We start from the raw sequence: 24,340 nt of genomic DNA, 5'->3' as shown, positions 1-24,340 counted from the left end.
GATAGCATCTGCGCTTAAAAGCAACATAGAGATAGAGCTTATTAAAACTGCAGTATGTAATACATATTTGTTGAAACTGTCACTATGTTGTGACAGTGTAGTATCACAGTATAATCTGTGAAAAAAATCAAGCTCTTCTGCCTTCTCAGTGCTAACTAGAGAAGGCAGTTAGCACTGAGAAGGCAGTGCTAACTGCCTCCTGGCTAAGACCAGCCAGGAGGCGGGTCTTAGCGCTGCCCTTCCCTCCCTCGATTTCTGCGAAGCTAAAACCATCAACAGCGTTAGCATAGCCATAGCCATGTCAAGTTGTTTCTCTGCCATTAGCACATTTAGCAGCGTGTTCACAAGGTCGATTGACAGCGCTGAGATGCTCCTCCTGACTCTGATTCTTTGTTTTTTTGGAGGAAGTGGAGAAGCTTGACCTTTTCTCAGATTATCTGTGTCCTACTGTCACAACATAGCGATAGTTTTAACAAATATGCAAAAATATATATATATGTTTTATAGAAGTTACCAGCTGCAGCTGTAAAGGGTCAGTTTGTATTTTTTTGTAGTGAGTTACTTGAGTTACATTACTTGTTTCACTTACTTGTCAAACAAGTAAGTGAACCACTATCAGTAATTGCTCGTTTACCTGTAGCGGAAATGTGGCAAATCACAGCAAGTTTGTTGAAAAGTAAATCAAACCTGGGAGTGGATTGCTTTTCCCTGTGGCTATTGTGGCCTCTTCTTATGGCATGATGTACTAGTTTTATTTTTCATTTTTTTAAGTTATATATGAGTTAAGAAAGCAAACGATGCTAGCTGACTGCAGAGTAATGATGTGTTGGACAGAACAATCAACTATTTCTTGATTGACTCCAATTGATAGGTTGGTCAAATACTGGAAAATTATATATATTTTTTTTTCAATTAATTATTTCTGGACCTCAATAAAAGCATTTACTTTGATGTAAATTTTGAGTTCAATAAAAATCAGGTTATGGAAGTTAGTAAAGGTTATTAAAGCGTAACAGGCCCCTGTTCGAGCGAATATAACGCACAATGTGCTCGATCATCACAGAGCAGTGAATGCAATGTTAACTGCTTGGTGAAAAGAACTTGACACCCAGGGTGACACAGGGATTACTTGTTCTATATTTAGGCTTTATGTACATGAATATTGGCAGGACATCTCTGTACATGTGACACACTCACTCACGCACGCACTCACACACGCACGTGCACGCACACAGCGATACAGTGATAATAACACAGATCTCCAGCACAAAACCGAATACATTTACAAGATGGGCTCTAGAGGAAAACACTGGCTGGGATACACAAAGGGAATGTCTTGAACTACAGCTTCCACATAAAAACCGGAAATTATCTGGAACAGCCAACACTGTCATCAATAAAAAGAGACGATCAAAAATATAGACACAAAGTATAAAATAATTTAAATTTTCTCCTAAAACATGAAACGAGTATGCAGTTGAGAGAGCTATACAAAGCGGGAAGCCTCTGGATCTCCTCCGGTCGCCGTGACTCTGACCGAAGGATGTGACGGACGAAAGCAAACGTCATGCAGCGACACAGGAACCGACGCAGGAGGAAATGTGATTTTTCGCTGAAGTTCTGCCTCCCTCCCTGGTGGCAACTCGATGTCGAGACGACAAGCCTGGTAGGAAAAGCAGCTCGCGCTTCGGGCCTCTCGGACGCGTCGAGATAAAAATGTAAACATAAATATACAGGTTGATATTTCTCTCTCTTTCTCTACAAACAGTTCAGTCTCTACTATGGGCCCATCAGCTGCATGAGTAGTCAGTCTGTGTACACTTCTTAGTAGAATATCACTTAGTGTTAAATAAACTTATTTTATATATATATATTTATATAATAGATTTATTCTTTGCAGAGTCATTTAGCAGTACTTCCTTGTTTTCACCAGTTTGCTCTGGTATCTTACTGAGTGGCCACTGTGTCCCACCACATAAACGTCCAGCAGGTAGGTCTTGCCTGGCTCCAGACCTGTGATGGTCTCTGTTGTCACAGCTTTCTGCAGGTTCGGGCTGTGGAAGTACTTGCACAGCACCTTTTCGGACTTCCTGCGGGTCTCTGGCCCGGCACACTGATTTTGCTCCCTGCGTCGCTGCTCTTCCCCGTAGCTGTCGGCCACTTCTTTTCGGTAAATGCAGTACTTGTTGCGGTCCTGTGTGCCCAGCCAGGCCACGGTGACAGAGGAGCAGGTGCGCAGCTTGTCAAAGGCCTTGATGCGGGTGTCCTCAGGTAGAGAAGGGAAGGGTTGCTTGCTGCTGGGCCGCGTGGTGGCGAGCACCTTCAGCGTGGACGCCCCTTTCCGGCTTCCTCGAAGGCGGATCTGGTACTTGGCTTTCGGCTTTCCCCGTAACTGGAACTGCCGCACTCCTTCCACGTTCTGCGACAGCAACAGCTTGCCATCTCGCCTCACCTGCACCTGGACCGCGTCCAGACACGAGTGCACGAAAAGCGTCACCCTCTGGTGCGAAGACACGGGAGCAAAGCGGAGAAACTTTGTTCCCTTCCTCTTGATGAAAACGTCCGACACTTTGCCGTCCTTCAGCTCCAGGGTCTTCTGACGGGCTTCCTCTTTGGTGCGAGCAAATGTTCCAACGTACGCCGTGCTGGTGTTGGTGGCCGAGTTCACGGCAAACACATCAAAATAGTACTGTGTGTCTGGTTTAAGGTCTGACACAGTGTAGATGTTTTTGTTGCCAATGCACACCTTCTGAATGTCAGACGCTTTGGGTTTGGCTAAATATGCTCGTGAAATCTTGTTGCTAGTAAGCCCTCTCTCCTTGCCAAACCCATTGTCAGAGGGAACAAAGCCAAAGTGCACAAAGTCAAAGGGGCTAAAGTCTCTGACGGGCTTCGGAGCCAACATGAAAGCATCATCGGCACTGATTTTGGCCTCCGCGGCACACATGCTTTTGAAGTTGTGCTCCTTGTTAATTACCACGCAGTACTGAACAGGTTGGCCCATCAGAAAGCCTGTCGGCGTCGGCTTCCAGGCTAGCGTGACAGTGGTGCGACCCAACGCGGTCACGTCAACACGGGGGTCGTAGGGCAGCTCCGGATAAGGCTGGTCAGACTCTGGAGTTGTGGTGGTGTACACCTTAAAGTTGCTGTCTTTCTCAGTGGACAGCAACTCCAGCTGGTAGAGACCAGAGGGCGTGCTTGTTGCCACGTAGGACTCCACATCGTTTCCCTTGTAGGTGAAGAGCTCTGTGCCTTCGTCCACAGTCACCTGCTGTTTCTGCTGGTCCAGGGGTTCAGGCTCTCCTGGAAAAGAAAAGCAAACACACAACATGAGCTCCTTGCGTGATGTTGCATCTCTGCTAGTTTATCATGAATATAGATTAGAAGTGTAGGATATCTTTCATGCTTTATTCAAAAACATCCACTACAAGAAATTTATTGCTGCTAGATTGCGATGAAACCTATAGATAATGAGCTCGCTCGCATCACGGTTGTGTTTACATTCCAAACATCCCCGAAGATCACAGGCCAGCATTCACTTGGCTGTCCAAGAGAAGCTGTGCCACAAAGAGACGCCTTGTAACTCCTATGTGAGAGAGACAGTCTGAGCGCCAACTCCAACTTAAGCCAGAAACCATAATATTATGTTTGTCAGCCAGAGAGTGTGCTCAGTGGAGTGCTAAAAATTAATGCTCAAAGATCTACTCCCTCTGGAGACACCAAGACCAAAGACATTAAGAAATTCACAAGACTGACTCTTGCTGGAGCACCTTTTTTACAAACTGATAGTGTGTCGAGCTTTGGCATATATCAAATTTTTGGTATATCAAAACCACTACTTAGTTTTAAAGGGGGATAATTCTACAGTTTTTAGAATTACCCCCTGCTTGGTAATTCAGTGTTCTTTATGTATTTCCACCAATGGTTTAATATTTTTCTTNCAGTTTGGGGTTAAGTGCCTCGCCCAAGGATACGTCAATATTTGTCAGGAGGAAGATGGAGTTGAATCTACAACTTTTTTGGATGACTACTCCCAAGGACTTGCTGTTGGACCAATGATGGCGCGTTAGGATTTTTGGAGACTTCTTTCAGCATCTTGTTGTCTGCTTTCAGGGTGAACTTCCTTGTACGACCAAACATTGAATGCAGGCAGTTGTTTTGAACTTTGTCCACTTGCATAGCATTTTACATATAGTGTAGAATCGCTGATTTCAACCTTATACACCGATGTGTGATTGTAGCAATTTCAGTGGAAAGAAAATTATGGGGCATCCTAATTTATTTGACATCAGGAACTCCACTTCACCTACTTTAAAAAGCATATTATTCAGTCTAATTGTTCATTTTTCTTTAATTTCTTGGTATTGAAAAACACAGCTTGTCATATGGTGTGCTATTTTTTTCACATGAATGATACTGAAGTTTTGTGGGTGAAATCTTTTTATGAGGCTTGAAAACTTTACATAAGCACTGTTGTACTATTTAAAAAAGCATAGTTTAAAACCTTCAACATTTTTTTTTCTTTGTTTTCTTTTTTTTTTTAAAGTCATAATTACCTTGTTCGGTTAAAAAACAGAAGAAAAGACCTGACAACTTAAAGAACATAAAAGAAGAGTTTTGATGTCCGAGCTTTAAACACTAAAGAATGACCGAACAACTTATGAATACATTGCCGTAAGATGCTGAAACTCTCATTCGGACCTCACATGAACTCCATTATAGTCGATCTGTCTCCGCTCACCTTGATTTGTTGACTTTCGCCGTACGGTCAGAGATTGGCATCATCTCCAATCACTCACTGTTTGTGTATGCTCGGTTTTCGGGACACCTCTTCCACAAACCTCCAGCTCCTCTTTAATCTGCGCTGGTTTAGTGTTCCCGGCGGTTCTGTTTACTGTGTTCGAACCCCGTGTTTATGCCAGTTGCTTCCTGTTGTGCCGCGGCTCTGTGCCTAACTGCTCCGTGATTGGCCCAAATCACGAGCGTTGGTCGGCGATTTCGGCAAAGACCGAGTCACGGTGCGCGTGTTTACATCGGTGGCAACGAACCGGTGTGTCTGAGTGCACGAGCTGCTGTTTAGGAAACGTTTCCATTTTGAAGTGGTGGTAAACAGGCCCTTTGATTCCTGGGACGGATGTCTTTATCTCAAACAATTACATGTGAGCTGCCTGGAGTCATATTTCTGGTGAGTGTGGTGAGTTAATCGACAGCAGAGGGAGTCCCACCTCGGTAACAAGTCTTATCGCGGTGTTTTGAAGGTCTTTGGGTGCATTTACAGCACCTACGTCCTGCTTGGTCCGCTGCTCTGCCAATGACTCGGCCTTTTAGGGCAGAACTATTTAATGTCATGACCTTCCTTTTTACCCAGTGCCCTCTAAAGACCCTCCAAACCATTAAGTTTCACTCTGCTTTCACTAAGATACAGTAGTTATTATCTCTCCACCGCTGATATTTAACACCTGCGCATCAAGACGGAGAACAACACAGAGGGAGATCCTGGCTCCACTGCAAAAAAAACACAAACTCTTACCGAGCAACTTTGATCGATATTCTAGTGCAAATATTGTCTTATATGCGTGAGATAAGACAAAAATTACTTTTCGGAAACAAACAGGTGTTTTAAGTGAATAATTTCCAAATATTGACGGAGAAAAGTACTTATTTCATTGGCAGATTATTTCACTTATGGGGAAAATGTTATGAGTGAAATAATCTGCCAAAGGAACAAGTACGCATTCTACCTGAATTTGGATATTTTGGCCTGGTTTTGTCTGTTGTGAAGCGGACTTAATGGGTCTGACTAATTTAATAAAAAATGTGTCAGAGATGCTGTTTTATGCTTTTGTAAGCCACATTGGTTGCAGCTACTGCCCTTTATTGTGCAATTGTTCACGTTTTATGTATTTCATTTCTAATTTCTATTTTTGCTAGCTTTGTTTACTTGTTTTGCCTTTTATGGTGTGTGCTAATAATGCCTTTCTTGGCCAGGTCGCCCTTGTGAAAGAGGTCTTGATCTCAATGAGTATTTATGTGGTTAAAGTAAGGTTTAGTAAGAAAAAACATTTTTTTAACTATTGCAGTTTTTTAACTAATAATAAAGAATTTTGATTTGGTTTGGTGCAAGCTTCATTCAACAAGTAGCTAATTCCAAAGAGGTTTTGAATATCACCTCATCGAATTTGAACCCGAACCAATCGAACGCTGGAACCAAGTCACTCGGTGGCTGAGCTGTAAGCGTCTCCGAGGGCCAGAAACTGCAACGACAACGAAAAAGCGCACTTAAGACACAGCAAAGGAAAGAACTGCGCTGAAATAAATAGTCGGGACTTCTCTCTTTTTTTTTTTTTTTCAAAGTAAATATTTTCACTGAGGGAAAACCTCACTTTGGCCAACGTACAAGTGGTTTCATATGAGATTTTTCCAAATGGATCTGTGCATTCTTCTGAAATCTCCCAAACCTGATACTGTAGATTGACGGGCCAGACCACCTTTTGTTTCATGTTTCAGAAACCCTCACCACAGCTCCCTTTTTCAAGGCTGCTGCCGCTGAATAGCCGGCAAACCATTTCCTGAAGCTTCGAGGCCACTGGATAAACGATGTTTTCATTTGACAACCTCAGGTCGCCGCTACAAGGAGGGTCTTCAGAGGGAGCCCTTTGAAATTACAGTACTGATGAAGCATGAGAAATTACAAGCACTTAGATGTGATTTCACCAGCACAAGAGAGCAGAGGGGGGGGACCACCCCCTGGGCAGATCAGGCAAGAGGGAGCGGTGGCAGCAAGTGGACACACACACACACACACACACACACACACACATATATATATGCGCACTCCTGGAAGTAAGCAAGGCTTGCAGCATGCACACACACACAATCTGAAATCCCATTTATGTGCAGACGTCTCTGAACCCCAACCATGTTCTTATCCCTCAATTTTTCTCATGTGTACAGGATTATTTGGTTACGGCGATAAAACGGTGTAAATATAAAACCGACCTTGCAGTTTAATATGCAGCAGAACCAAATGAAAGTTCCACTTGTGAAGTCAGTCTTTTTTCTTTTCTTTTTTTTTGTGAACTGCATGAATTATCTCAATAGTAATCAGCAGTGATGAGTAATGCCCCAGGGCCACTGGTGCCTCTCCACCCTTCCTGGGAATGGAGCTCTTGGTCAGCACTGGTTTGGAAGGAAGCCTCAAATTTCTTTTTTTTAATTAATTAATTTATTTTTTTATAGCTGAAACCTCTAAAATCAGGGCTGAGTGGAGACGAAAACTGGGTTGGACTTGATACTTCAGTAATTAATCTATCTCCCAGAGAAGCTGAAGTGAAATCATTTCAGTTTTGCTCTCCTCATACTTCCTGTTTGTGTGGATGTTTATAGTTTTGCCTTTATAGAGAGATTTTTATTTCAAATCCCCTCTAATTCACCTTCTCCTTTAATGCCATCCCCCCAGTCAGTCTGACGGTGTTTGTTTTCTGATGCAGGAGATTTACTTAGCTCTGTCCCAGTGTGTCTGTCTGTTCCTTGCCCTCTTTTCACAACTTGTGCTCGAAAGCATCACTCAGCTCTCAGTTGAGCCGCAAGTGCATTTTATGTTCATGTACACAAAACACGCTCACAAATGCCAAAGTGCAAATGCTCTTTAAGGTCAGCGAGTGGCTGACCTTAGCCTCCCTAATGCATACATTTCGCAAAGCAGAGATTTTCTGCTACATTAGCTCTAATATTTGGAAAGAAATGGATCTTTGAAAGTGCTTTTTTCCAAAGACTTTATTTCTTGGCTGCACATCGTTGACGCAATCCCCGTTTACCAGATCTAAAGATTCTCTGTTGGATTAGGATCTGGTGGCTGTACAGCAAAGTAATTATTACTTCAAACGACTCAGACTGAAAGTGTTCATGTTAGTGGGATATAGTGCTATGTACGCTAATGCTATGTATTGTTAGCTAATGCTAATTCAGACATGTTTTCTGTTGTTTAGTCGAACATCTGTATTTCTGTGTGATGTTTTGTGGGTTGAGCCTTCTGCTTGTACCAGTCGACTAGGTAGGATCATTTCTAAACACCTGCAAGACCCAGAAAGTAATTTCCATCTTTAATGCTGCTCCACAACTGACATCATGAAGCAAAACCTAAAGGTTTTCCCCATTCTTGGAGGAACTAGAGAGGAATAACCACTAATCTGGCAGACTAGCTCCATTTCCATTACAAATATAAACAAAACTTTGTCAGTAGTCCCCTAATATCGAAAAAACAGGAATGCAATTAAAATTCCATCTAAATAAGTGTGTTCATGTGATAAGTCATTAAAAAACATGCCATGATCCTCCTACTACTTCCTGTTGTTGTCTTCTTTGAGGTTTGCGCCAGTAGCAACAACCGGTTGTTGATCATGTGACTTATGTAATGCAAAAGAAAGTGTTTATGTTTCAGTTTTGAAAAATAAACCAATTTCAAAACAGCAAAAAACACCCTCCTCCTAGCAGCAAACCTTTTTTATCAAAAATCATTGTTTTTTCAAAATCGCCATGTTTCAATTAAGCAACATATTCCAAAATGTCAAATTGTGCCATTATATAGTCAGTGGGAAAGCAGCAAGTGACACACATCCCTCAGTTTTAATCAGGATAACTTCATGGAGAAACACAGATGTTGCACCACAGTGGGACTGTTAATATCTGCTGCTAACATGGAAGTCAGATGAAAAATAGTCTACTTGAACACACATAAATCTGAACCTTTCTCATATCTTCACTATCTTTGTCAAGCACTTTGAAAATTGATCTTGATGCTAAAGTTCCAACATGTGTGACACCAGGAAGTCTGTTCGTATGTTTATTGAAAACAGAACAAACCCTGCAATTAGATCACAAAAGTTGTTCAGATATACACTGAGGTAACTTAAAAAAATAAATAAATAAATAAATAAAAAGAGTTATTTTTAAAAAATATTTAAGTTCAAAGTAAATCTTGGAAAGTAGTCAAGGATCCAGATTCTGCAGATTCTACTAATTTAACTCTCTTCATGAGTTAAAAAACAAATAAATAAAAAATAAGTTTTAAATTTGAACAGCAGTCTGTCTAATCCATTGTTGGACACATTTGAACTGAGTCCTCCGAAGAGAAAGGTCAGGCCCACATTAGTCCACATATCCACACGTACAGCGCCGTCTGCGGTGGATGGAAAAGCTCACTCTTGTCCGATGCGGCCAAGAAAAGCAGCTGTTTCTCAAAAAACAGCCATGTTTCCATCCTGACTCTGATTTTGGGTAGCTGCGCTCCCAATTTACCGCCACGGTTTGCTGTCAGTCACGGGGGCTCCTGGTTGCAGGAAATGCGCGGAGGCCCCACCTGGCTTCCATTAACCTGTCGTTGCCCTGGAATAATGCGGAGGGGCTTTCAGAGAGCTGTGGGAGTTATGGGTATCCTGCTAATAAAGCCGGCCAGCTCTGCTCAAATGCTTTCCCCTACATGTGTGAAGGGTATCAGCTGTGAAGCTTATAGAAATGTCCCGCTTTTAGTTCGGCCCAAGAGGAGTGAGGCAACCAACGTGCTGCAGGAAATCCACTGGCAAAGCCTTCACGTGAGCGCCTACATCTGCAGGGTTCCCTGTGTTTATCCTTCCTGTAGCAACGAGAGCCAGGCTTTGATGCATGGGTTTTGTATATATATATGTGTGTGTGTGTAGATGGGTTTGGACAAGGAGCGGAGACAGACATGTAGGGCCATGTCACCGCTATAGGAGGAGTAATCACTGCAGCACATGAAAGAGCTGACCAACTTTTGATATTTTTATGGAATTAAAGTTTCATATATTTGACCATGGTTCCTAGCATTGGATGTATCCTATTGTGCAAATTTAGCGAAAAAGGACACCACAGATAGCATCTGCGCTTAAAAGCAACATAGAGATAGAGCTTATTAAAACTGCAGTATGTAATACATATTTGTTGAAACTGTCACTATGTTGTGACAGTGTAGTATCACAGTATAATCTGTGAAAAAAATCAAGCTCTTCTGCCTTCTCAGTGCTAACTAGAGAAGGCAGTTAGCACTGAGAAGGCAGTGCTAACTGCCTCCTGGCTAAGACCAGCCAGGAGGCGGGTCTTAGCGCTGCCCTTCCCTCCCTCGATTTCTGCGAAGCTAAAACCATCAACAGCGTTAGCATAGCCATAGCCATGTCAAGTTGTTTCTCTGCCATTAGCACATTTAGCAGCGTGTTCACAAGGTCGATTGACAGCGCTGAGATGCTCCTCCTGACTCTGATTCTTTGTTTTTTTGGAGGAAGTGGAGAAGCTTGACCTTTTCTCAGATTATCTGTGTCCTACTGTCACAACATAGCGATAGTTTTAACAAATATGCAAAAATATATATATATGTTTTATAGAAGTTACCAGCTGCAGCTGTAAAGGGTCAGTTTGTATTTTTTTGTAGTGAGTTACTTGAGTTACATTACTTGTTTCACTTACTTGTCAAACAAGTAAGTGAACCACTATCAGTAATTGCTCGTTTACCTGTAGCGGAAATGTGGCAAATCACAGCAAGTTTGTTGAAAAGTAAATCAAACCTGGGAGTGGATTGCTTTTCCCTGTGGCTATTGTGGCCTCTTCTTATGGCATGATGTACTAGTTTTATTTTTCATTTTTTTAAGTTATATATGAGTTAAGAAAGCAAACGATGCTAGCTGACTGCAGAGTAATGATGTGTTGGACAGAACAATCAACTATTTCTTGATTGACTCCAATTGATAGGTTGGTCAAATACTGGAAAATTATATATATTTTTTTTTCAATTAATTATTTCTGGACCTCAATAAAAGCATTTACTTTGATGTAAATTTTGAGTTCAATAAAAATCAGGTTATGGAAGTTAGTAAAGGTTATTAAAGCGTAACAGGCCCCTGTTCGAGCGAATATAACGCACAATGTGCTCGATCATCACAGAGCAGTGAATGCAATGTTAACTGCTTGGTGAAAAGAACTTGACACCCAGGGTGACACAGGGATTACTTGTTCTATATTTAGGCTTTATGTACATGAATATTGGCAGGACATCTCTGTACATGTGACACACTCACTCACGCACGCACTCACACACGCACGTGCACGCACACAGCGATACAGTGATAATAACACAGATCTCCAGCACAAAACCGAATACATTTACAAGATGGGCTCTAGAGGAAAACACTGGCTGGGATACACAAAGGGAATGTCTTGAACTACAGCTTCCACATAAAAACCGGAAATTATCTGGAACAGCCAACACTGTCATCAATAAAAAGAGACGATCAAAAATATAGACACAAAGTATAAAATAATTTAAATTTTCTCCTAAAACATGAAACGAGTATGCAGTTGAGAGAGCTATACAAAGCGGGAAGCCTCTGGATCTCCTCCGGTCGCCGTGACTCTGACCGAAGGATGTGACGGACGAAAGCAAACGTCATGCAGCGACACAGGAACCGACGCAGGAGGAAATGTGATTTTTCGCTGAAGTTCTGCCTCCCTCCCTGGTGGCAACTCGATGTCGAGACGACAAGCCTGGTAGGAAAAGCAGCTCGCGCTTCGGGCCTCTCGGACGCGTCGAGATAAAAATGTAAACATAAATATACAGGTTGATATTTCTCTCTCTTTCTCTACAAACAGTTCAGTCTCTACTATGGGCCCATCAGCTGCATGAGTAGTCAGTCTGTGTACACTTCTTAGTAGAATATCACTTAGTGTTAAATAAACTTATTTTATATATATATATTTATATAATAGATTTATTCTTTGCAGAGTCATTTAGCAGTACTTCCTTGTTTTCACCAGTTTGCTCTGGTATCTTACTGAGTGGCCACTGTGTCCCACCACATAAACGTCCAGCAGGTAGGTCTTGCCTGGCTCCAGACCTGTGATGGTCTCTGTTGTCACAGCTTTCTGCAGGTTCGGGCTGTGGAAGTACTTGCACAGCACCTTTTCGGACTTCCTGCGGGTCTCTGGCCCGGCACACTGATTTTGCTCCCTGCGTCGCTGCTCTTCCCCGTAGCTGTCGGCCACTTCTTTTCGGTAAATGCAGTACTTGTTGCGGTCCTGTGTGCCCAGCCAGGCCACGGTGACAGAGGAGCAGGTGCGCAGCTTGTCAAAGGCCTTGATGCGGGTGTCCTCAGGTAGAGAAGGGAAGGGTTGCTTGCTGCTGGGCCGCGTGGTGGCGAGCACCTTCAGCGTGGACGCCCCTTTCCGGCTTCCTCGAAGGCGGATCTGGTACTTGGCTTTCGGCTTTCCCCGTAACTGGAACTGCCGCACTCCTTCCACGTTCTGCGACAGCAACAGCTTGCCATCTCGCCTCACCTGCACCTGGACCGCGTCCAGACACGAGTGCACGAAAAGCGTCACCCTCTGGTGCGAAGACACGGGAGCAAAGCGGAGAAACTTTGTTCCCTTCCTTTTGATGAAAACGTCCGACACTTTGCCGTCCTTCAGCTCCAGGGTCTTCTGACGGGCTTCCTCTTTGGTGCGAGCAAATGTTCCAACGTACGCCGTGCTGGTGTTGGTGGCCGAGTTCACGGCAAACACATCAAAGTAGTACTGTGTGTCTGGTTTAAGGTCTGACACAGTGTAGATGTTTTTGTTGCCAATGCACACCTTCTGAATGTCAGACGCTTTGGGTTTGGCTAAATATGCTCGTGAAATCTTGTTGCTAGTAAGGCCTCTCTCCTTGCCAAACCCATTGTCAGAGGGAACAAAGCCAAAGTGCACAAAGTCAAAGGGGCTAAAGTCTCTGACGGGCTTCGGAGCCAACATGAAAGCATCATCGGCACTGATTTTGGCCTCCGCGGCACACATGCTTTTGAAGTTGTGCTCCTTGTTAATTACCACGCAGTACTGAACAGGTTGGCCCATCAGAAAGCCTGTCGGCGTCGGCTTCCAGGCTAGCGTGACAGTGGTGCGACCCAACGCGGTCACGTCAACACGGGGGTCGTAGGGCAGCTCCGGATAAGGCTGGTCAGACTCTGGAGTTGTGGTGGTGTACACCTTAAAGTTGCTGTCTTTCTCAGTGGACAGCAACTCCAGCTGGTAGAGACCAGAGGGCGTGCTTGTTGCCACGTAGGACTCCACATCGTTTCCCTTGTAGGTGAAGAGCTCTGTGCCTTCGTCTACAGTCACCTGCTGTTTCTGCTGGTCCAGGGGTTCAGGCTCTCCTGGAAAAGAAAAGCAAACACACAACATGAGCTCCTTGCGTGATTTTGCATCTCTGCTAGTTTATCATGAATATAGATTAGAAGTGTAGGATATCTTTCATGCTTTATTCAAAAACATCCACTACAAGAAATTTATTGCTGCTAGATTGCGATGAAACCTATAGATAATGAGCTCGCTCGCATCACGGTTGTGTTTACATTCCAAACATCCCCGAAGATCACAGGCCAGCATTCACTTGGCTGTCCAAGAGAAGCTGTGCCACAAAGAGGCGCCTTGTAACTCCTATGTGAGAGAGACAGTCTGAGCGCCAACTCCAACTTAAGCCAGAAACCATAATATTATGTTTGTCAGCCAGAGAGTGTGCTCAGTGGAGTGCTAAAAATTAATGCTCAAAGATCTACTCCCTCTGGAGACACCAAGACCAAAGACATTAAGAAATTCACAAGACTGACTCTTGCTGGAGCACCTTTTTTACAAACTGATAGTGTGTCGAGCTTTGGCATATATCAAATTTTTGGTATATCAAAACCACTACTTAGTTTTAAAGGGGGGTAATTCTACAGTTTTTAGAATTACCCCCTGCTTGTTAATTCAGTGTTCTTTATGTATTTCCACCAATGGTTTAATATTTTTCTTGAAGAGCGTTTGGCAACAGTTGCAACCTCATGTTGGCCTTGAAGTCCAGGCTTAGGAACGTCTGTTGTTTGCTAAGACGCTCCAAGATTGGCACACCTGTTTTAAAATAATCTTTCCAGTTCCTCTCTGCAGAGCCTTTTGAGCTCATTCGACTTGGATTCAGTCAGTCTGAACTCTCCCCATGTTCAGCTGGAGTTCAGTCTGGGCTGTGGTTGGGCCACTTGAACGCATTATCCATGGGATGCTCCTAAAACCACTCCTCTGTGTGTTTGGTGTCATCAGATTAGATGACAAATCCTCTCCCTATTCTCAGGTTCAGATAACTCCAAAACAGGTTGTCCTGAACACTCTAAATGTTTGGATGTTGTCTAGTTGCCCACATCACAGTAGTGATTTTTTTAGCCAGTTGATGAAGTTCTATTTTAGTTTCATCTGACCAGAGGATTTTGTTTATCATGGTCTAACCCTTTCAGTGGTGCTTTTTGGTAAAGTTAAAGCTTCCATGTCCGTCTGGTCATCGTATTGTAAAGACCTGATTAGTGCAGTGCGTCAGCAATATCTGACTTTATGGATGCTTCCCTGTAATATGTCCACCAGGGAACAAAAAACCTCTGCTTTAGTGACTTCTGAGATCTTTTCAGTCCTGCTGATTATTTTTGTTTGTGTCCAATTCTCAGATATGTGCTTTGACATATTCCAGTCTATGAGGTCTATGAGGTAATTCCATCGACTTCATTTCATGGTTTATCCTCTGATATCATCTGAGAGCTTATGTTCGGTTCCAAATTTTGTTGACATTTTTTTATGTATTAAAAATGTCATACCCAACAACATTGTAATATAAAAATAATGTTATACCAACTATACATTTGTTTGTGTGAAGCTTCAATTTCACAGTTGTTATGGTTTCACACATTCATACTTTGCCCAATCGTAGTCCAGCTGGCATTGTTCCGCATTATTTGGGTTTATGGTGAATTCTTCTCTCCGGAGGTAGGGCTTGTGTAGGGCTAGTTTACTAGCCAATTTTCATTTTAGAGTATTTGATCTGACAATGGCAGAGGCGCAAACAGGTGCTTGTGCATTAACATTCAAATATATGCTCACATCACACTTCTGTTGTCTAAACCACTGCCTTAGTCATCTGGCAAGGCCTCTCGTGCTCATAGGACAGCCTCCACATGGACAAAGTTTTAAAGTGAGTCAAAAGAGAAAAAATAGCAGAAAGAAGTCAGACAGAACAGAGAAGAGGAGAATTTAGCTTGGAAAAGGCCAAAAATGCTTCGAGTAAAAGGACGTAATGACTTTGATTCAGAAGGCTGACTAGAGAACAGCCCTCTGTTGAAATTATAGACGTGAGTTTGGGACAGGCCCATGCCTCATTAGTGGTCAGACTAGACACTACGAGTGTGACTTAATTAAAACCCTCCAAAACACCAAGCCTAACATTGGCGCGGAGGGTAATTATGTATGGAGGATAGCGATATTTCCACATAGCATGTCATTAACCTCTTCCACTGCTGTCTGATGTCAAGTTATACCTGATCCTTCTCCACTGGACTCCTCCGGCAGCTCCTGCAGGGTCAGTTTCCACTCCAGAGGAGCATCGCAAGGTGTCACTGTCACAGACAACGGGGTGTTGTCTTCTTCCACCACAAAGTAGTACCTGTGGAAATGAACACTGGCGCTTACAATTCATTATAGTCTGATGTTATCCAAACAATATGCACAGGCCATCTAGGACACCAACACTGAAGAACACAGGGATATTATACTGTTGACCTTGTTCGCTCTCCCACACTGACATTCTCATCTATTATTTATGTCTGCATCGACTCGATAGATCGCGTTACAGAAAAACATCTTATCTTCCTTCTTATTTATAGGGACAAACCATTTACAAATGAGATATTTTCTTCCATGTATAAATGAGCCAATCTCAAGGTGAAACTGACTCATTTTATTCGGTCTTGAAGAAGTCACTGGGTTCATGCCAGTCTGTCTGCCACTAGGTGTCTTCAAAGTGCTCACCTTTTTGGCGTGTCCCTGAAGAGGTAGCCGCTGATCTCAGCTCCATCTGGAATGACGGATGAGTCGTGGAACAGCGACTTGTCTCGGATCTGCATCTGAAAGAGTCCTTCGTCTCTCGTGGGCAGCTTCTGGGCCAACGATCCCAGGCCCAAGACCACCAGCAGCACTAAGCTCCAGCCTTTACGCTGCCTCATTCTGAAATACACAGACATTTATGCAGCCACCATAAGAACCGAGACATATCACAAATTACTGTTTCTTGACTTGACACCAACCACCTTATTTTTGGAAAACCAATATGAATTCCCGGTATGGGGTTGAAACGATTTCAGAGGCAAGATCTCAGGATATTAAAACAACACAAAATTTTTGGTCAACGTGAAGTTTGCTGTTGTAATTTATCTAGTGAAATAAAAGTGTGTACTTTAAGCTTAATGTCCCTTTATGTATGTTTGAGGCTTTTATTTTGATTTAAAAAAGGAAATAATTCTGCAGTCGCCTCGTTATGCTAATAGAGTCCACTAATGAAGACCTTCAGTCATGAAACCATCAGAGAGGCTTCTGCTACTTCTAAGTTGCTTTGTGGTGTTATTTTTGCCTCTCAGGAGAAAAAGAAACGCTAACAGACAAGATACAAATGATTTGTAAGCACTGTGAGTATACTGTATCATTAGCGGCTAACCGTTAGCTGCTAGCTGAACTAAACTTGGCATCTTCTTCGGAGCTTCATCATTAACCATATTTGTTACTTAGTTTTTGCGGCTGAGTCTGTTGTTTCTTTTTTGTCTGTTTTTGAAGAAATGGTTTCTTGGATTATTTTTTCTTCTATTTATCTTGTCTTTATTTTTTTTATTTTCATTGGTGATGTTATTTTTTTAAAGATATCTTCTTTATTGCTTCTCTTTTGGTTCGTACCTCCTTTTTCGCCCTTTTTTTTAATATTATGTTTCGTTCTCTTGAACTTAGTATTCTGTTCTGTCTCTTGAGCTACAACAAGGATGCCATTATAGCAACTAATACCCAGTCATCAATCGGTTTGATCAATAGTCCATACAGTTTCAACAAAGGAAAAAGGGAAGTCCTATTATGCTAACAAGAGTCCACTAATAAAGACACTTATCATAAAACTACTGAAGGAGCTTTATTAACTTTGTTACTTTGAGTACTCAGCGAAAAAAAAGTAACAGTGACAGACAAAATCCAAATTATTTGTAGGCACTGTGCGAAAACTGTCATTAGCGGCTAACCGTTAACGACTAACAACACAGCTAAACGCAATAAATAGGTGCTGTTCTTGTTTAGCTCTTTAACATGTCATAAAAACCACGCCTTTTGAATTTTACTGTTATTTTCCTGCTTTATGAAAACATGTTTATCTGTCAATACGCATTTGTAACAAAGAGTTAGGTGAAGCTAGCTGACTTTTGGTGCCAGTTTTATGGTTAGTACATATAAATGAGTGCTTTATGCAACTTTAAACCTATGAATATTTTTTTTTATTCTCACAAATGTAACATTATTTAAGGTCCAAACATTACAATTTAGAAAAGTAAAACTAAAGCAAGAAGCTACTATTAGCTGTTAACGCTAAGGTAAGCTAAATTAAGTTATTTAACAACTGCTTGTGGTTTAATGTAAAGCATACAGACATATGAGACATTTCAACTTTATGTTCTGCACAAAGTCAGTTAGCAAAATAGTTAATGGCTACTTTATAGAGTTGGCTATCACTTTCAATGAGCTATTTACATAAATAAAGACCTCCAACATGACTTCCTAATATTTCGTCACAGCAATTTGGCATCACCTACTTATGACTTTGGAATTTAGTTCTACTGAGCAAAATTCTTATGAATTTGTGAATGACAATCCCAAATCACAGTGAGAATCACCAAAAACGGAGTGCTAACGAGAACCCCAGGCCTCCTCCAAAAGAGAGAATTGATTATACTTTAAGTGGGAATGTGTGAGAGGAAAAAGACATCACCTCGTGCCCCCGGGGAACCACACTGCAGTATTTCACAAAACCCTCAACATAAAATGCTCCGGTCCATGTCGTTTAAGTTTTATTGAACCCAATATAAAAATGCTGGTGGCGCAGTCCGCAGTTGGAGCAGCGATCTGGGCGAGGTGCAGCTAACGAAGGCCAAACAGCCTCTTGCGTATCGCCTGTCTATTGATTTTTGCCCCATTGATTGCAGCTGATGGGAACGCCAAATCCTCGGTGATTTAATCAGCGTAATGATGGCAGATTAGCCAGATACTTTACTGCCATTTACTGCAAGTGAGATGGTGTCCTTTTAATGACCTCTTTCCCTCTCTCCTTCTCTAGTACTCCCGCCCTCGCCTGTTGATCTCAGGTTTTTTTTTCCTTTATTCTTTTTTTTCCTCTCCATCAAGCAAATAATCCCTTTAACACTTGTGCACACACATCTTTCCCTTTTCGATTCTTTGCGGTTTCTTCCACCGTCACTGTAAACGGGGGGCAGATTAGTAAACATCTGAGGATTTAAAGTGATGAGGATGGACCTCCATTGAAAAAATTTATTATTTCTTCATTATGGTCTTCTAAAAGTGCAGGCAAGGGTTAAAAAAAAACAAAAAACTCGACAGGTCCTGTCATTGTCTCGGTCTTGGCTGTTGTCTAAGCCAAGCCTGCTGTTGTACCGCCAGACATCAGAGAGCAAAAGAAAAACCACCTAAGTGGTACTTTGAGGTTTGACTCACACAGAGAGAGCGGAGATCCTTATCGTCTCGGCTCGTCTCATTCCGCTTTTTAAAAAAAAAACAAAAAAAAAACATGTCAGTTAGAACAAAGACGTTGTCTATTAATACTCGAGACGGCAGGGGAGGCGGTACGCGCATAGCTGCCCTCGGCTGCCAGTCATTCCAACATCCCCTAAACGCCAAACAGACACGGCGAGGACCCCTTCTCCTGCGCCAGCCGTGGTCCAACGCGCTGATGTCACCCGGCTCATATTCCAAGTATTTTATCACCCCTGTCATTAGCACATTTGATAGGTGTCTTCAGAGCGCTCCTCATGTGTGACACCTCTCCCACAGACACCAAAAACACTCGCTCCTTCATCGCAGCGCACTGTATATCGCAGAGGGATGACATCTGAATGTCAGAGCAGCTGCGGCGGGTCACTGCAGTCGCACGGACTGTCGCAGTGTCAACACGGTCCAGGCTGCGGCCGTTTCTGCATACGAGCCTGCTGTCCACCCCCCCAAGCCCCCCAAAACATACGCACGTACGCACGCACGCACACGCACACACACACACACTCCCGTGCTCTACAGTTAACCTACCAAAACAACACATTAAAAGCGAAGCAGCATCTGGAAGAAATAAAGTGCAATGTTTAATTAGAACACAGAAGAATTGAGTCCATCTTGAAGACCAAATCATTTTAAGACGAACTAACCCGCAATCGTGTTAACTTTGTTTCCCCGCTGCTTTTGGTCTGCTTATTTATATATTTATAGCATTCGTTTTGTTTTTTTGTGGGAATCAACAGGAATTCAGGACGGGAAAAAAAAACCATCTTGTGTGTTTATAATGGGCAAACTCTGGAGCCTAAGCGGGCCCATATAATAGGATTAAAGGACAAAACACAGCACTTTGGTCATCATTTCTCTGTTTCCATGACAGTCTTGTCAACATCTACAGTAACAGGAAAAAAAAAAAGTTCAACAATGATCTCCACACCCTTTCTTTGAGGAATGACACTTGGAAAAGCTTTGACCTGCTGTGATTTGAGGACTTTACAAAGCAAATCACATGAAACGTCCGTGCTGTGGATTCTAAATGGACACTAAATGATTACCAAGCAAACCACTCATACAAAGCAATCATCCCAAATTAGAGCATAAGTAAAGTTTTGTGTGATGAGGCGGAATAACAGAAAGAAATATGTTGCACTTGTTTACTTAAATGTACGGTTGAACAGCATCTCTTGATGACAACAACTTGAATTGCTCTCTGGAATCAGATTTTGTGATTTTGACCCACTCCTCCAGACAGCTGTCTTCAAATCTTGACTGTTCAGAAGACTCTAATCTTCTGCGCCACTCTATAAGCTTTATTTTCTTTGTCTGTAGCTAGTTAAGGGATTCCTTGGCTGCGTATTAGGGATCCATTTCTTGCATCTTCATTTCTGGTCGAGTATTTTTGAAAAACGGCAACCGATTCCTGTCTTGGTACGTTTGTCCGTTTACCCTTTCTTCAGTTCTACGAAGTCTGGGGCTGAAAATATCATTATTCAGTCTCCTCCAAACTTCACAGTAAGCACGGTGTCTATGGAGTGATGTGAGTGATGTACGGTGCCATTTCTCCCCAATATCATGTCCCTGGGGAATGGCATCCAAATGTGTTGAAGCACAAAGTAAAGGCTTCAACGCGCCTTTTCTTCAGCAGTGGAGTCTCGTGCAGTAACTGTATAGATGGCGGTTGAGCGCTCTACTCATTCTCTTTGTGTGGGGGAAAAAAACTATGCTGATTCCAGCTCTTCGGCAAGTGGCCATTGGAACTCGGACAACCAATTATCCCTCTGGCTTCCCATGACTGGTCTGCGGTAACAATTTCATTCCTTTCACTTCTGGATTATGGCCCTTAAGGGACTCTGTGGAACTTTCAGAGGTTTCAATTGACGCTTGTAACCAACAAGAAGGCTGTGAAGGTTTCGAGAGAGCCCGATGCTTACACCCGTCATCCGTCTCGTGGCAGTCCTTGGAGTTGAGAAACCTTTGTCTAGGCCATCCAGTAGGGCTAGTACTGATTGTAATTTGCACCGATCCACTTTCTTTGAAAATAACTTGAGTGTATTGTACGTGTGGATTGATTGGGTTATTGTCAACATACATGTGAATTTCAAGTCAGTATGTCTAATAAGTTAGATATTTCCTAAGAAGAAAGTCCAGTACTCCTTCTCCCTGCTGCATGTGCTCACCAATCTGCTCTCGGCCTCCCCTTCCTCCCGTTACTTTCTTTTTTTCCAACCTTCCTCTTCCCTCCTTCCTTCCAGCTCCTTGTCAATATGGATAAGCTTCCTGCCTGCTGACACATGGAGCTCATTAACAGAACGGGAAGGAATAAAAGGCAGTTTAATTTTTACACAAATAAAGACACATTTCGGATTCCACCCAACAAGACGCCTGGCGGGGGCCCACACGGGATCTCTCTCTCTCTCTCTCTCTCTCTCTCTTTCTCTCTTTGTGTGTGTGTGTGTGTGTGTGTGTGTTTTCTTAAAGGAAGTCTGTGGGGGCAGATTTACGGTGGGTGCTGTGCAGAGAGTTCCATCAGCGCTGTCACTTCAGGGCCAACGTGGGGAATTGCAGCGCAATATGGTAGATTGGTGATGGAGTGGAAGAAGTGGAAGAAGAGAGAGAGGAAGATCAAGAGTCAAAGACAGAAGAGAAAAAAAAAACTGCACAGGACCCTGGACCTGCGCAAGAAACCGGCCAAACCAAATCAGGTCTGGATCTCTTGGACAGCGAGAACAGCTCGTTAATGGTTTGGTAGAGACTTGTGGTGTGCTCGGGACTTTGGAGCCAAGAACGGAGACTTTAATCTTGTGTTTGAGTGTGTATGCGTGTGTGTGTGCAATGCAGTGCATCCAAACCATCAAACTGCACTGTTCCACCCTCTGCACAAAGTCTACATCATCACTCAGGAGCTGTCGCCTCGCCATCCACAACATCACTCACAGTTTGAGTTTCTGAACCGCGTCCACATGATCAGAACCGCTCGCCGCCGTCATGGAAATGGGGGAGCTCGGTTTTCCTTCAAACTCTCTCTCCCCTGCTCCTTCCTCGCTCTCTGCGCGGCCCGACGCCGGACCTTGGGGTTTTCGCATCCTGGAATGTGCCCCCCTCTCTGAGCAGGGGTCGGGGTGGGCTTTAAGCATCCACTCAGAAGGAACTGAGTCTGACTGATGTGGCTGGCATTGTGACTGCCACAAGGGTGATTGTAGATTACAAGACAAAATGCCCCCCTCATGGGAAAGTCATCCACCCACTGCCCATCACTCTGGATGGTGTGTGAATGTGTGAGAGAGCAGATAGGTGGAGCACGGAAAAAGCAGTCCGTCTGAGGGAGAATAATAAGGGTCTTCGCAAAGTGAGCGTGGCAGTGGGTGGGGTTCAGAGGGTCAGGAGGCACATGAGATATAATGAATAATTTAACTAGGAAATAAGGAAAAAAAAAACTTGCACGCTCTGACTCTGGATTTGTGACAGAAAAGCAAAGGAGACTGTATGCACACACAGGCAGAAACCTGTCACCTCTCAGGACGCAAGCGAGCGACCGCAGCAGCAGCAACACTGGTGGAATTCTTTCAGCCCCAGAGTTTTCATATGCAAATCACGGTTTAGTTACGGTATGCGACGCGGACCTTCCCATTTTAGGACTGTTTTTCTCCCCCCCCCCCCCCCCCCCCCCCCAACCCCCCCGAGCCCCAACCCCCCCTTTTTTTTTTTTTTTTTTTTTTTCCTTCTTCATGATTCGTTCTCCAGAGAAAGCTAAAGAGGAGTCGGTGTGTCTTCACCCGGCTAAATACAGTTATTCAGCTCCCTGTGCTCTCCTGGGTGTACGTCCCTCATTAAACACCGACAGAGCGGCTCTCAGATGGACCGGGTGAGGAAAACAACACAAAGTGTCAGAGCTGCAATGAATCGCTTCAGTGAATCAAAAACGCATCAGCAGGTAAAACAAAAGTAAATAAAAATAAATAGAAGTTCACTGTAAAAACAGAATTTTGGAGACGATTGAATTTTGACTAATTAACAACCTTATTATCACCCATCGCACGCGGCGCTGTACATGTGGGTTGTAACGTAAATGAATATATCGTCTTCGTAAAAGTTAGCAATCGTCATAAGAGGTTTTAGTTGCACAGTGTTCTTCCTCGGAGTAAAATTTTATACCACTGTAAGAATTCATTTCCACTGTGGGAACATTAGCTGCGTTTACTTTATGAAGGAATTTCTACTGTTCAGGCTAACTGAAGATGTTGGTTCGGTTATTGGGCGAGAGGCGGGGTACGCCTTGGGCATGGCATTCCAACTTAAAAGTTTAAGAATTGTGGTTGAGAAACTTTTTGAGCTGGAACAAAACTTTGACCCCGCTGCATGTCGTGTTGAACATGCTAGCAGGTCTGACAGCTAGCAAGCCACTGACAGACGGGTTCACTGCCAACAAACTCCAATCTGCGGTCCTATGGTAAAGAAAGAAAAAGCCATCATGCCACCATATTGAAACTGGTTTTAATGAAGTTTTATGCCTTCACCACGGCTAAGTCTTAGTTTCTGCTTCTCCGTAACAAGTGAGGACTTCATGAAAGTATAACAGTGACGAGGTTTTCTTCTTAACGACCAGCAAAGTTACATAGTTCTGCATCTGTAAAGCACTTGTGTTGTATCGTTATTAATCAGGTGTTCTTGGTATTGATCAGAAATTCCAGGTTTATAATGTAATTAAAGGAAGTTTTTTTTTCTCGATTGAGAACCTTCGTGGGATTCTCCTGTTGGTTTTTGCTGTCGATTGTGCAGATGTTTTCATTTGATTTAGTAAGACATCATTTGGTGAATATTACAGTTTTTTCAAAAACTTTATGTTAGTCAACATAAAGTCAAACAGCTATCACCAATCAAAATTTATTTGACTAATCAATGACAATTAATTTGGAACATAAAAATTAGTTAGACTTGAACTAATTGGGACTGGTAAGTACATTTCAAAACTTGGTTAAGGTTGCAAAAGATCTTATTGGTTAAGATCTACCTAAATGAAAGGTACGCACCGAATACCTTGGTTAAATCGTAACAGTTCGGTTTTTGTAGTGTAGCTCCGCTTTAAGGGCTCCTTTCATCCGGGACTGCGCTGTCACAGGTGCGCAAACGCACCCATAGGTGCCAAAGGTGACACTAAAAATTAACGCATTCAACTTTGATTTTTGGGGGACGGGGGAGAAGCGAGGGGGGGGACAAAAAAGTTTTGATACTAAAAAGTTATGACGGGAGCAAATATCAGAAGCAGCGCGCGTGGAGTTTGGAGACGTCCTGCGCGTAATGATAAATCGCCTTTTATTGGGTGCTGGGTCACCCCTGGGAGCATGGGAACCCGTCCGACGGGGAGGGGAGGCAGGCACAAAGGCGAAGAGGATTTTTCTAAAGTTCATCATCTCATCCGCACCGTGTGTTGCCGTGCCAAACCCGAAGATAAACTCAAAATTAAAACGGCATGCGAGCCGGGGCTTGGTTTCATGTGCGTTTGAAACTTTTCACTTCCCGCAGTTGTAAGCCGCAAAAAAAAAAAAAAAATCTTCTTTTCCTCCGCTCTCTGTCTCATTGCCAGACAAGAAGTCCGATCGGCTCTGATCTTAAATATAGAAACACAGAGCTGCAAAAAGAAAAAAAGGGGGGAGCGGTAGAAAAGTTTCAGAAATAAAAAAAAGTTTTCTGGTGTGTGTGTTTATATATA

General features: G+C 43.0%; 1 protein-coding gene across 2 annotated transcripts in view; it reads right to left on the bottom strand.

The window, feature by feature from the left end:
• Window positions 1-1,114: 1,114 nt before the first annotated feature.
• The window catches only part of ndnf (neuron-derived neurotrophic factor), a 23,928-nt gene continuing 702 nt past the window's right edge, over window positions 1,115-24,340 (bottom strand). Inside the window, exons 2-4 of one of the 2 annotated variants that reach the window (XM_016670785.1) lie at window positions 15,859-16,053; window positions 15,369-15,493; window positions 1,115-3,303 (exon numbers count right to left, since the gene is read on the bottom strand). In XM_016670785.1, the coding sequence (XP_016526271.1) occupies window positions 1,907-3,303; window positions 15,369-15,493; window positions 15,859-16,052 (1,716 nt within the window). In that variant the 5' untranslated portion in view covers window position 16,053 and the 3' untranslated portion in view covers window positions 1,115-1,906. Of the gene's footprint in view, window positions 3,304-11,001; window positions 13,191-15,368; window positions 15,494-15,858; window positions 16,054-24,340 lie in introns of those variants that run through there. The other variant, XM_007550753.2, reaches the window with a different exon arrangement.

This window comes from Poecilia formosa, unplaced genomic scaffold, assembly GCF_000485575.1.
Source record: "Poecilia formosa unplaced genomic scaffold, Poecilia_formosa-5.1.2 Scaffold37, whole genome shotgun sequence".
NCBI classification, from domain to species: Eukaryota; Metazoa; Chordata; class Actinopteri; order Cyprinodontiformes; family Poeciliidae; genus Poecilia; species Poecilia formosa.
The sequence above is the reverse complement of the archived record's forward strand: the minus strand, read 5'-3'. Positions and strand labels throughout refer to the sequence as shown.